Source organism: Musa acuminata, chromosome BXJ1-5, assembly GCF_036884655.1.
Source record: "Musa acuminata AAA Group cultivar baxijiao chromosome BXJ1-5, Cavendish_Baxijiao_AAA, whole genome shotgun sequence".
Lineage (NCBI taxonomy): Eukaryota > Viridiplantae > Streptophyta > Magnoliopsida > Zingiberales > Musaceae > Musa > Musa acuminata.
The window spans coordinates 3,490,584-3,503,888 of NC_088331.1; the positions used below are offsets into that span (position 1 = coordinate 3,490,584).

Here is a 13,305-nt window from a genome sequence, read left to right on the forward strand (position 1 = left end):
GGATGAGGAACTAAAGGAGGAAGAGAAGCCATTAACACGCAGCAACGAGTCCACCGTACCGAGGGTACATTCGACTTGGGACGGCGCACCCAAATGCAATGTGCAATGTAGCGAGCCTACCATTGTAACGTAGAGAGGAGAAGTACTTCAGAGGTCTAGTCCTCGCTCTACTGTTTGGTTCTGTTCTTATTTTCCTAGCTTCGGGAGAGCTGAGAAGGGTGACGGAGAAGGAAGATGGCATCAAAGACCTCTCTCGTGCAAGCACGGCCGAGATAGTCAAAGCAGCAGAGCAATATTTAGAGTGCATCGTCATAGCTCTCTATCTTTTTTTTCTTTGAGCCTTGTTTTCTTCCTGTGACAAGGAAGATTTGAGGAGGAATGGCCATGGAAAAGGTGGACGCGCCAGCGAGGGTAACCAAGGTGCGGTGGCGAGGTGAAGAGAGGCCTCATGGCGACGACGCAGATGACACGAGGATGTACAGCATGTGGGACATGCTCCATTATCACATCATTTGCGTGTAAGGAAGTGGAAGGTGCTGTGATATTGGCGTCAGCGGCTCAATCAGCTCTCTTCTTCTTCTTCTTCTTCTTCTCATCTTGTTAATTAGCTCTCTTTCTTTAGCTACTTTCTAACGTTGCCAACATGCTGTTTGTAATTGTCTTTCGTTCGTCTTCTAATTTTGTTTCCACTTTTCGATCATGCGAGTGAGATGAAGCTTCGGTGATTGAGACGATTGTGTTAATGGTGGAAAGGAGGAGGGGCAGTTTCTCATGGCTTGGCTGCATCGTAGTCATGCTTCTTTCACTTCTGTCCCTTGATGACCGGATGCATTGGTTGACCACCATTTGGAAAATGTTACACCCACATTGTTGCTCATGGATCTCTCTTCTTAACTCTGGATAAGTCGGTGTAAAGTGACAGGAACGTTCTCTAGGCTCTTGCATCTTTTATCACTCGCCCCAACCCTTGTGTCAACTGCTATGTTACAGGGCTCAGCAAAAAAGTTTTCTCTTTCTTCTCTGTGTTGTGAGCTGAGCTTCTACTCAGCAGGGTGGAGAGTGGAGAAGAGTCAACACAAACTAAACCACTACTATGAGAACATTGTATGTGAATCTGTGGATTGTACATATCAGTCTCTGGATCATTTACTCGAATGCAATGCTGTAAGATGAATGCCTAAGTTAGCCTCAAGTACAACTAATTAAGTGCGTCTTTTTTACTCAGGATGAATGAGGTGAGCATCAAGTGCAGCCTTAAGATGGCCTTTCACTTTATCCTCCAACATCTTAGCCTGCAGTGCCAAGCAAAAATATTTTTACCTTTGCAGGAACAAAACAAAAAAAATGATGATTCGACATGAAATCTATAAATATATCAAATGATTCGAAACTCTTTGTATATATATAAATATATTGGGATAGAAGAAATTCAATCAGCTTGACTGTTATGGTCAGCTCTGATGCTTGAGCATATCCAAACAAGTGAAGAGCCTGGAGATTACCGGTTGAGAAAATCCAGAATTTGAGAAAATCGTGTTTGCTTAAATCAAGATGCTACAGACTTGTGATCCGATAAAAGATATTATAAGACAAGTGTTCCAAGCTTACAATCTTAATTTATTGGCATTGTGGGAAGCAGACTTGTAGGTTGAAGAAACCACTGTGTGCATGCACAATGTGGAAGTCTGATAGACCACTGTGTGCATGCACAATGTGGAAGACTGTGCAAGTGCTCGTTAAGAACAAACATGAAGGCAGACCAGAATGCCAAACATGAAATGTGAGTATCAACAATACCATGGAAAGTTCAGAAGGAAAGAAAAAAAAGGAAGGGTATTGTGTTTGAATTCTGAAAAAAGGAAGAAGATGCTTTCAATGGTTGACTTTTATTAGTCAAGAATATTGACACATATATATACGTGTGTCTCACTACCTTGTCGAGAGATCCACTCATCGGGTGGTCAAGATGTGGGACATGGTTTCATCCTCTGCATGCCTTCGTGAGTGCATGCAAAGCACGATACGTCGGTGATGTCGATGGCGACAATAGTGTAGATTTACTTGCGGTCATGGAATGACAAAGAAGCCCTCCTTGCTAAGGATTGATTTGTGTCTATTCCAAGTTCATTTCATTCGTGTTCTGTCGGTCAAATGCAGTTCTTACTGGTTGAGAAAATCCAGAATTCGATTAAACTATCCAATCTGAGACCACCAACGAGTCATGCCACTCCGGTCCGAGCAGCAGCTGCTGACACTCGAGACCCTAAAACGCCCACAAGAACAGCATCCTTTGTCCACGTGTTCATCTGCGTTGGCTGAGTGATGCATTTCATCACGTCATCACGGAGCATCACATCACATCACCGATAAAGAGATCAAACTGCGGCCACACATGTGTCCTCCATACAGAACCCTACTTGGCTTCCTGAGCAAAAAACCAGTTGCTTCCAGGCCAGCAGCGCTAAGGAGCGTTCTCGCCTTCTCGTCCTCGGAATGCATTGAAGAAGACGAGGCCACCCTCTGCTTTATGCTGCACACAGGACGAACACAAACACGCTGCTGCCGCCAACGTCGCAGCGCCCACGGCACATAAAGGGCGACAATGGCGCGTTACTGAGATGGGGCCCCACTCGGAGCTGGCGAATTGGAAAACGGGCGAGGCAGCGCCCAGTCAAAACCGCCCGGCACCGTTCACCGTCCCACGAAAACCGGGGCACCGTACCGCGATCTCCGGCCCCCCGCGGTCGTCTCCCGGTTGCCCCTCTTCCCTGCGACCGGTTCTCCGGTCCCGAACCACGCGTGTCACACCACCCCGCATGCGCTAACCTTATCCTAGTCCCGGTCTCACCAGAAACCACGTGGCATCCGAAGCTGTGGTAGCAGAAGACCGAACCACAACCCGAGGGAGAACCCAAAGCGAAGCTGGGGACAGCGATGAAACCACGTCAAAGTCCTCCTCGTAGCCAATCACGACGGCGTTAGCCCGACGGGTATCGCGCGCGGGGGTAGCGAGGGAGTCGCTCGAATCCGCCTGCCGATGGTGGGTCCGATTACTGGGCGCCCCAGCACTCGAAGAGAAAGCGGTGGTGGGGAATGCGACTGCTACCGCGGGTAAACAATCTAAACCACTCGTCAACTTCAAATAGAAAATAATGAAAGAATTTGATGAAGAAAATATATATATATATATATATATATAATTAATTAATTAATTAAACTAATCGTATCAAATTCCTGTGTGTCGTCGATAAGGATACTAACTACTCGATGTACAAAAAAGAAAAGAATTATTGATATTTTTATCAAAATAAACCATCTTTAGTTAGTCAGCATTTATGTGATCTCATTCGAAATTAATTGTATACTGTTTATTATGGAGAGCAATAAATCGTATAGTTTGTTTGTCTAGCAATAAAACAGAGTAATAAATTAGGAAAAAAAGGAAACAGTGCATAGTTTTAAGTTCTTGTTGTAGGAACAAACTGGCCGCCCCTCTTCCAGCGCGTTCACGCGCTTCCTGTCGCCTGTCGGTTCTCCTTTCCTTGCTATTTATATATCCCCGTCCGTCCGCCCTCTCTCAGCAGGTGCAGCAAGGCATTTATTTCAGCAAACACCTCATTTACCGTCGCTGCCCTGTCTCCGCCTCCTCCGTTCCACCACCTCCACTGGTCGCATTGCCGCTGTTATCGACAGATTTTAAGAAAGCAGCGAAGAAGATGAGATTGATGGAAGACGAGTTGTTTCCGTCGACGCCTGGGAAGTTTAAGATCGAGCGGGCGCACACCATCAATCGCCAGTTTCACAGATGCTTCGCATCGACGAGCACCATGTTCCTGTGGGCGTTGTTCTTGATTGCGCTCACGGCGTCGTACCTTAGTTTCCAGAGCTTCGTCGACACCTCCTCCCGCTACTTTAATGCGTCGTGGGGCGGGATGCACTGGGAGAAGCAGATCCGGGCCTCCGCCACCCCTCGACGCCCCGGCGGCGTCTCCGTGCTCGTCACGGGCGCCGCAGGCTTCGTCGGGACGCACGTGTCCCTCGCCCTCCGCAAACGCGGCGACGGCGTCGTCGGGCTGGACAACTTCAATAGCTACTATGACCCGTCGCTGAAGAAGGCCCGCAAGGCGCTGCTGACCTCCCACGGCGTGTTCGTTGTGGAGGGGGACATCAACGATGCCCGCCTCCTCGCCAAGCTCTTTGACGTCGTGCCCTTCACCCACGTGATGCACCTCGCGGCCCAGGCCGGCGTGCGCTACGCCATCGAGAACCCGGCATCGTACGTCCACAGCAACATTGCGGGGCTCGTCACGCTGCTCGAGGCGTGCAAGTCTGCGGACCCGCAGCCTGCGATCGTGTGGGCGTCGTCTTCGTCGGTGTACGGCCTCAATGAGAAGGCGCCCTTCTCGGAGGCGGACCGCACCGATCGCCCAGCCTCCCTCTACGCGGCCACGAAGAAGGCCGGCGAGGAGATCACCCACACCTACAACCACATCTACGGCCTCTCCATCACGGGGCTCCGCTTCTTCACCGTCTACGGGCCCTGGGGCCGCCCCGACATGGCCTACTTCTCCTTCACCCGCAACATCCTCCAGGGGAAGCCCATCACCGTCTACCGCGGCAAGAACCACGTCGACCTCGCCCGCGACTTCACTTACATCGACGACATCGTCAAGGGCTGCGTCGCCTCCCTCGACACCGCGCAGAAGAGCACCGGGAGCGGCGGCCGGAAGCGTGGCCCCGCCCAGTACCGCATCTTCAACCTGGGGAACACCTCGCCCGTGACGGTGCCGGCGCTGGTGGGCATCCTAGAGCGCCACCTCAAAGTCAAGGCGAAGCGCCACGTGGTGGAGATGCCGGGCAACGGGGATGTGCCCTTCACCCACGCCAACATCAGCTCCGCTCGCACCGAGCTCGGCTACAACCCCACCACCAACCTCGAGGCCGGCCTGAAGAAGTTCGTCAAGTGGTACCTCTCCTACTACGGCTACAACCCCAGAAGTGGCGGCGGAGCAACGAAAGCATCCAAGAGCTTGTAAAAACCTCTCTTTTCCTCTGTTCTCTTCGTTGTTTTTTATCGATTTTTTTTCCAAATTAGCCTCTTTATTTTTTCTTCGTTTTCTCTCCTCCCTGTTTATTCTGAGAAAGATGAACTAGTAATCACACTCAGATTATTTTCTTTTGGAAAGGGAAAGAAAAGGGAGAAAATAAGTCGAGAAAAAGCAGAAAGCAACAACAGCTGTGGATCGCCTCTGCTCTTTGCTCTTTCCGAAGTCTCTCTCTCTCTCTATCTCTCTCTCTCAAGTTTGTATTTGCCCTGTTTATAATATTCATGATAATAATTCCCGTCAAATAAAAGTGAATCGGTGTACGTTTCATTTGCTTGTTCTCTTATTCTATGCTCGTCATCCTCGCCGGGCGGCTGGCCAATGGATGCTCGGTCCGGGTGTCAAACCGATACCATCCCAGATTTAGCAGCGAATCCGCCGGGGAGCAACAGAGCGGATCGGAACTCCTCGTGTCGTTCCCGTAAAATATCGCCTGAATCTTGGCTGTTTCATCGAGTCGGCTTCGTCATCTAATGAAACTTCTTTGACGCCCACCCGCTGTCTCCGCGTATCAACCCGGTCTGATGTTGGGGCCCGCTGGGATCCACGGGTCAGTGACCATTCATTGGCCGGGTGGGGGAACGAGTGTCGCGCACTCGATCGTCTGATGCCGTTGTTGCGGGATAAATGTGCCGTTGTCGGGGGAGCATCGGGAGATGGGCGCCAGTTGTCACGGGCCCACACGTTGGACGATTCCCCAAAGGCGATAGCCTGTCGGCAAGGCGACGGACGGTCGTCATGCGCCTTCTGGGGATCGGACGGTGGAGGCGCCTCATCCACCTCTGTCTCCCCTCCCCTCATCACAGCGCATCGCCTCGTTACATCCAGCTGTAAAGGGCGCGCGAACGACCACAGAAATAGTAAAAGATGGAGGCAAAAAGTTCGAGTCAGCGACGCTTCGCGCGCTGCACCACCGAATGGGCACCAGTTGTCCGGGTGGGCCCGGAGGAAGAGGACACATTTGGACGGGTCTCCTCCTCGGCCCCACAACTTGGACCCGAATCCAGTAAACCTCCGATTCATTGTAATTAAAGCAAAATATTCATAATTTAATTCACGTTGATGTAAATAAAAAACAAATACTCGAGTAAATTAGTAATAAAATTCATGAATAAATCCTATTATTTATTATTATTATGTTCCCGAAAAGCCAAGCTTTACCCATCCATAAATTCCAGTAAAATCAATTCATTGCATGTTTTATCGTAGCAAAATGGATGACATCAGAAAAAAGGCCCCTTTAGGTCATTGCAGTAGAAGAATTATCATTTGTCCTTTTTACCCTACGTTACATTTTAGTACTGGCAGGAAGAAGAAAAGAGGCAACACGGAAACAACACTAGTCCGAACAGAACATACTACAATTGGGTTGAACAAGAACACTGCACACCATGGAGATGAAGACTACACACTGTTATGGGAAGATTGCATCGATTATGCTGTAAAAATTTGAGATACTGAAGATTGATGCCAATCTGGTTTACCTGGCAATTCATTATAGTCTCTGTTGAAATGGGATGACAAAAGATACAGAAAATTCAAGGAAACAACCAGTGTATAGAAACTGAAATGTGGCACCAAAAGATGATACCATTATAGTCTCTGTTGAAATGGGATGACAAAAGATACAGAAAATTCAAGGAAACAACCAGTGTATGGAAACTGAAATGTGGCACCAAAAGATGATACCATATACATGGTATCATCTTGCAGTCAGAGTTGACATTATTGTTGCACTTTACTCGTGACTTGGCTTACAAACATCTTACTTCCTACTTACATAAACTTTTTCTTTAGCTATGTGTCCATCCTAAGAGAGACATCTCTTACACTAGTAGTGCTCATCAAATTCTTTGGTAAGATCAGGTAGTAACCATCTCTGTTGATTTCCTTTGGGCTGTTTCCATTTCTCGGTGGTTACTGTAGAAACTAAAAATTATTCCTGCTCCAACACAAGCCACCAACCATGATCATTCACTGACAGACATAATTATGTATGATTTCAGACGCTTCTTTGATCACAGACACAGCAAAAAGCAAACAGTGTCATCTGTTAAAACCGTATGCACCACATAAATCAAGGATGGGGAAAATATCACTTATTTAAGTCCAATGAAAAGAAAGCAGCCTTGTAACTAGCCAACAATTAGTGAAGTTTATTTTACGTGCATCCAACGTGCTAAGAGTGTAAATCTAATGGACTTATCATCTGTCAGGTTTATCAACTAGTGACTACAATTATCATCTTCCAGACTGGTTCCAGAATTTATGTAAAAGAAATAAAGAGCAGGATAAAAGAATTACATTTTTATAATTATCGCGGAGTGGCATCATTCCAGAAACTCTTCCATTAGACCCTATCATCAGCACAAAGAGTTGTGTTAAATGGTATACAAACATCAACAAGTCTAGAGACTAAATTGATTATACAAAACCTGTGAGATAAATGGTTCAGCATCAGTACGCCTAAGAAAATGCAGTGAGTGCTTGGCAAGAGAGATCGAATGGTCATCAAGGCAGACTTCACCTATATCATCAAGCACCCTAACTCGAATATAGGGGTCTTTGGGAGGAACCATATCCTAACAAAAGGTGGAACAATTTAGAAACAGGAGGAAAATAAAAATGGAATTCACAACTCATTGGCACAAACATATTGAATGAAGAACACCAGATACCACAGTCAAATCTAGGTCCATCTCAGACATGTAGGCCTCTATGGCTGCCGAGTGATTTTTGAAATATTCTTCTTCTGAATAATTTAATTTTTCTTGAATTTCTTGGGGAAGCACAGGGCCAACTTTCCATCTCAAACCCCGAATGATCTCTGCCCGATTATACCTGAGAATCAGTGGCAATTTAAGGTGGCAGTCAAAGTTGCTCACATATGTACTAGAAAATACAGATTAATTGGAACAAAGAATTATGCTACAGAAGGAAATATTTCAGGAGTAACTATTCAGTTATCCACTTGCATGTAAGCCATGAGACAGCGTTTATTGCGAACCAAAGAAAGGTGGTGGATGACTGCGCCAAAGTGATCTTCATTTCTGGTTGTTTGCATATCTAAGTTCTGCTCCTCAATTTTCCTGGTTTAGATAGATGCAGAGTACATAAATAACAGGATATATTATACTCTTATAACAAGCATGACAAACCATGAAAGGAGAATCATTGGAGCTTACCTGATTAATGACTGGAGCTGAAGGCTGTGCTCATTGCATTCACTAATAACTTGATCAAATAAATCACTCTGTTGTTAGGACAGAAAAGTTATGTTCACAAAGATCAGGAAAAATGAAACTTCAACTGACATAACAAGTACTAAGCATCATGGGGCCTTTATTTAGGTGATTAATTTTAGATCGTGTAATACATCGAAACCCAACCACCAACATCAATTGTGTTGTTCATGACCACAGATCCGAAGAGAATAACCAGCACAAACTGAAGCCCAAAAATTAACATGGAAGAAGATACACTGAATTAAAGACGGAAACATGTATGAGTTGGCACCAATCATGGTTTTAACAGACCAACATCATGAAATCTGAGTGGTATTATACCAGCAAAGGAAGAGCCCCTTAAATATGAAGATAAAAGAATTCTTCTTTGGAAGTAATACTGCAAAGTTGTGTTTGGTGCCATATGTAAGATGGAGATTTTTCATTCATCGTTTCGATGACACATAAGCCACAGTTATGTTGAACGATAAGAATTATACGATCAATTGCACAAGCAATTGCATACAAAGAAAGAAATTTAGAGCCAAAGAATAGTATTATGAACGATGCAGATAATGCAGAACAAATATAATAATAATTCTAGCAATATTAGGATAACATAAAGCTGTTGAAGAGCAAGCGAGGAATAGCTTACATTAAATGGAGTAAACTGTCCATTTTCACAGCATGCTTGATCTTTTAAAAGCTGGGATGCACGTTTCCCATACATCCTGGCTCAGATTGACAATACACTTGTACAATTAACCAAGAAATTCCCGAATATAACGAAGTTAAATTGAGACTCCAAGCTTCCAAAATGCCCGACTTGCCCGAGCTACGCGAAGCAAGACGCTCGTCAAAATAAAAAGTTATAAAAATATAATTAAGGAGAAAAAAAATCATTCCAATCGAATAACAATCCTAAATCTACATTTGCAATGATTCAAGATGTTAAAACGAGCGGTACTCCAAAATACTAGCAATGACAAATTTAATCCTTTCGCAGGCTGTAATTAACAAAAATTTACTGTTATTAATACGTAACATTACTGTTGAATTTAAGAAAGATGGGGGCTGTTGGGGAGAGAAAGAAGCTGAGAAGGAAGAATTAGAGAAAAAGGAGGCTAGGCGGTTTTGCTGGGGAGACACAGAGAGAGGGGATGAGGGTGTCAGCCATGGTCAAATTACGGCAGAGAACTATCGGCCGGAGAAGCACGAAGGAGGAGGAGGGAGGGAGGAAGGTCGGGGGAAACGGCTAATGAGGAGGAGAAAGGGGGAGAAGCACGGAGGAGGGAAGAGGGAGGGGGTTGTCGGGGACACATCGGTGGGGGCAATGGCGGAGGAGAGACGGGAAGAGGAAAGGAGAGGGAGGATGGGGCGAGAAGCATGGAGGACGAGGGAGGGGGGGCATCGTGGAGGATCGACGGGCCAGCTGCGGTGGAGGAGGGAGAGAGATAGCGGGAGGGAAGAAGAGGGGTGGGTAGCCGGAGAAGCACGGAGGAGGAGGCATGGGGTGTCGAGGTGGCTCAACGGGGTGAGGGCGGAAAGGGGAGAGAGAGAGAGAGAGAGAGAGAGAGAGAGGTACCGCCAATGCTCGATGGCTGCGCACGGATGCGAGGAGCTATGGGCGCGGGGAGGAGCGGCGAACATAAGCGGAGGCAGCGGTGAGGAGCTATGACCGTAGGTGAAAGAGGAGAGCAGTGACGGCGAGGAGAAGCGCCGGCATCGCGAGGTGGGAATAGGGTTTCTCTTGGCTGGGTTGAACCATTTGGAACATTCCGGTTCAACTCAAGTTGAGATGGCAAGTTGAAGACGCCCGCTCGACCCCATCTTTGTGATGGTCGAGCCGCGCCTCGCCTCGTGTCGTCTCGTCTCGTCCCGATTGGTGGGTGAGTGGAGCCGTGCGTCTCTTGATGTCACTATAATTATGAGAGAGAAAAAGAGCTAATTATAGTAACCTACATATTAACAGGTAATTATTGGAAAGACGTCAATATTTTTTTATTATATAATAGAAAGATATTATAAAAAGGTTAAGAGAACATTATATAAATAGTAATATTACTTTTAAATGAGATTAGAGATAAGAGGAATCAATGGGTGAGGAGAGATGGAGAGATGTCGCTCGCCTTGATTACCAAACAAAAAAAAGGTAAGGTTTATTTATAACCATGGATCGAGAAGGGAGAGGGCATACGGAACCTAGGTTGGGTTTATTTAACTTTGGTCTAAGTCCCAACAACGATCCAATTAAGAACTCAACTTAATAATAATCTAATAAAAAATTAACCCAATTCATGATATAAACCCTAAGCAATTGATAATAAAATACCCTAAGCAAAAATCATTGAAATGATATAAATATTTTTTTTACTATATAATAGAAAGAAATTATGGACGGCTAAAAGAATACTATGACTATTTTCAATTTTATCACACGTCTAAATTCCTACAAACTAATTTATTTAATATTTTTAACATAATAATATTAAAGTTTATAGAAGAAAAATAATAGTTTGGGAATCACACTATGCTACCCTAAAAGAGAGTTAAAAAAAATCTATTCCATATTTCAATTCAAAAACCTACATTTCCTTGTTACATAACAAAAATCTATTCATCCTCTCATTTTTTGTTTTTTTTTTTATTATATTTATTAGAGGAGGAAAACAAATCAAAAGATAAGAAAGTAAAATCATTCTTTCCTAATTGGAATTCTTAACTTGGAGATATTAAGGAAATAAAGAGAAAATTAGAAAAAAAAAATAGAGATCCGAGCGACTTTAGTGAATTTGAAAATTAAGAGAAGAATAAAAGATATTAAAATGGAATCTATAGTAAAAGACATGAAAATGATTAGTGGGAGATGAAGTGAACGAGACTAAAGATGAGAACAACCTGTCACGGACAAACTTTGAAACAGGATGTTTGATGTAATGCTTATATCTGTCCGTGTCTGTTGGCATGTTTATAACTTGTACAGTAGGTAGAGGGGCGGCCGAAGGCTAAATAGTCCCATGTTAGTTGGGTTGGTGGCCTCTTTAGGCTTGTAAATAAAGGTTGTGTCATGTGGACACGTGCGAGAGCTTTTCGGTCTGTAATGGACCATTTTACCCTTTGTTGTGCAACTATTCAGAGCTTGTAAAGTCTGTTTGTAATTTGCATTGTCTATGAAGTGTTTTTCGGACATGTTTGGTTGTGGATCCCGATTGAGGCGTTCTCTTTAACCCGTTATCTTTTTTGTTGGTCCTAAGGGACAATGGGAGGCTTCGGGGAGGCTGACCTTTGCGGACAGACGCGCGAGGGTGCCGCACGCCTTAGGCAAAACCAGCTAAGGTCGTGAGATTATGGTATCAGAGCGGGACAAGCACTCATAGAAACACTTGACATGCAAATGTGGGGGACCTAGCGGGGCTGCGTTGAGGGCAGTCAGCAACGCGCGACCGTTTAAGAGAAAATGGGCATGGAGATGTAGGGAAAAGAGTCGCTCAGAGGAGCGGGCATCTAACATTGGCATTCTGAGGAATGGCCAACCCTTCGCGTAAGAGGCACCACGAGAACATGCAAGCTTGGAAGAATGCGGAGCGCACAAAGGCTGGGATGGCTGAGTTTGAGCTACGGCTCAACGTTGACAACTTTACTTGATGGTGCTCAAGGCAAGCGAGGCGCTTGGCAAAGGATGAGACCATGCAAAGTGGAATGAGTTGCTCAGCGACCGAAAGAGTTGTGCAAAGCTCACAGAGGTGAGGGGAATTGCTAACTCGAAGAATTCGGTACTCATGCATGGGCTTGTATGCGGACGATGGAATGCTCGTGGCCATCCCAAGGCGGTCGAGACTCGCGCCATTGAGCATTGAAACTTTCTCTTCGACATGCAAAGGATACGTCCGGAGGAGGCTGAAGTGTGCAACGAGTTTAGCATGTTGCTAGGCCTTGAGGGGTGCGGCGGTGGCTGTATTGACGTGGAGGCGCAATCTAGCAAGTGCGTTTGCAAGAGGCAGAACAATGCACAGTTTGTTCAGCAGATCAGAGTAGTCCAAGGGGATGGTGGTCTCCGAAACGAAGAGAGATGTTGCTCCAACGGGACAGTTATCTAGGAGGGATAAGTCTCGGCACTCCAGAGGGAGAATCATGTGAGACGGACTTCACATGTTGAGGAGGAGTACCTCACAAACAACAACTTCACGAAGCTCGATGGACTGAGCAAGCGGCGAGGAGTTGTCGCATGATCTCGCTCGAGAGAATGTATTGGTGGATGCATTGCGAGATCAAGTGGGGGAGCGACCTAAAGCAACTTATGAAGATACACTTGGAGTCGATGTGGAGATCAGACTCAAGGGAGGGATGGCCCGTGGAATGGTAGGCGCGAGGGCCACCATCGACTCAATGCAAAAACGAGGAGCGGAACAACTTGGGTGTAACTTGGCGAACTACCCAAGCCGCATGAAGGGAGCCAGCATAGAAGTTGGAACATGGAGCAGAGGCACAGTGCTTTCATTAGACAGAGGTCAAGGACATGAACTCTTGCAGAGGCAAGAGTAGGATCATGTTGTTCCATGGGTCCTTCTTTCTGACGGAGCGGACTCATCTTGCATGGTGCCAAAGACGAATGGAGCTTCGCGGCACATGCACCTTAACTCGGAGAAGCATTTGATGGAGGAACTAAGGCGACTCAATTTGCGGAGGCGAAGTTGGGTTCAGAAGGGCCTTAGCACGGGGCAAGAGGACGTAGAGGCGGGTACTCTTGAAGAATATGCCACAGTGTTGCCATTTGAGTTGCTATGAAGGAAGCAGTGCGCAGCGGAGATTGTGCTGGTAGGGGCAGAGGCCCAGGATCCAAACAATGGTGGACAGATTACAGTGAAGTCGGTGGACTTCGAGAGCTACTAGGCGACGGACTGTCCTAGAGCGGTGCTTCATCTAGGTCGATTGCTAGAGGAGCGAACAAAATCGAAGGTGGAAGGGACCCTGCGATG

At 46.0% G+C, this 13,305-nt stretch overlaps 2 protein-coding genes across 6 annotated transcripts; one reads left to right on the plus strand and one right to left on the minus strand.

Moving 5' to 3' along the window:
- The first annotated feature begins 3,506 nt into the window (after positions 1-3,506).
- LOC103983943 (UDP-glucuronate 4-epimerase 1) lies at positions 3,507-5,375 on the plus strand. Its single transcript, XM_018826737.2, has 2 exons — positions 3,507-5,032; positions 5,187-5,375. The coding sequence occupies exons 1-2, from the start codon at positions 3,717-3,719 to the stop codon at positions 5,206-5,208; spliced, it is 1,338 nt and encodes a 445-aa protein (XP_018682282.2). The 5' UTR covers positions 3,507-3,716; the 3' UTR covers positions 5,209-5,375.
- A 1,286-nt stretch (positions 5,376-6,661) lies between these two features.
- On the minus strand, positions 6,662-10,103 carry LOC135581852 (uncharacterized). 5 transcript variants are annotated; one of them, XM_065181735.1, is made up of 8 exons: positions 9,915-10,103; positions 8,985-9,164; positions 8,291-8,358; positions 8,081-8,194; positions 7,784-7,946; positions 7,541-7,687; positions 7,410-7,462; positions 6,662-7,117 (listed from the first exon to the last, which is right to left on the minus strand). In XM_065181735.1, the coding sequence occupies exons 2-7, from the start codon at positions 9,057-9,059 to the stop codon at positions 7,436-7,438; spliced, it is 594 nt and encodes a 197-aa protein (XP_065037807.1). In that variant the 5' UTR covers positions 9,060-9,164; positions 9,915-10,103; the 3' UTR covers positions 6,662-7,117; positions 7,410-7,435. The 5 variants fall into 5 exon arrangements, with proteins under 5 accessions (XP_065037807.1, XP_065037806.1, XP_065037804.1 ...); XM_065181734.1 differs by having other exon boundaries at positions 6,662-7,155; XM_065181732.1 differs by having other exon boundaries at positions 6,662-7,047; positions 9,915-10,102.
- Positions 10,104-13,305: the final 3,202 nt, after the last annotated feature.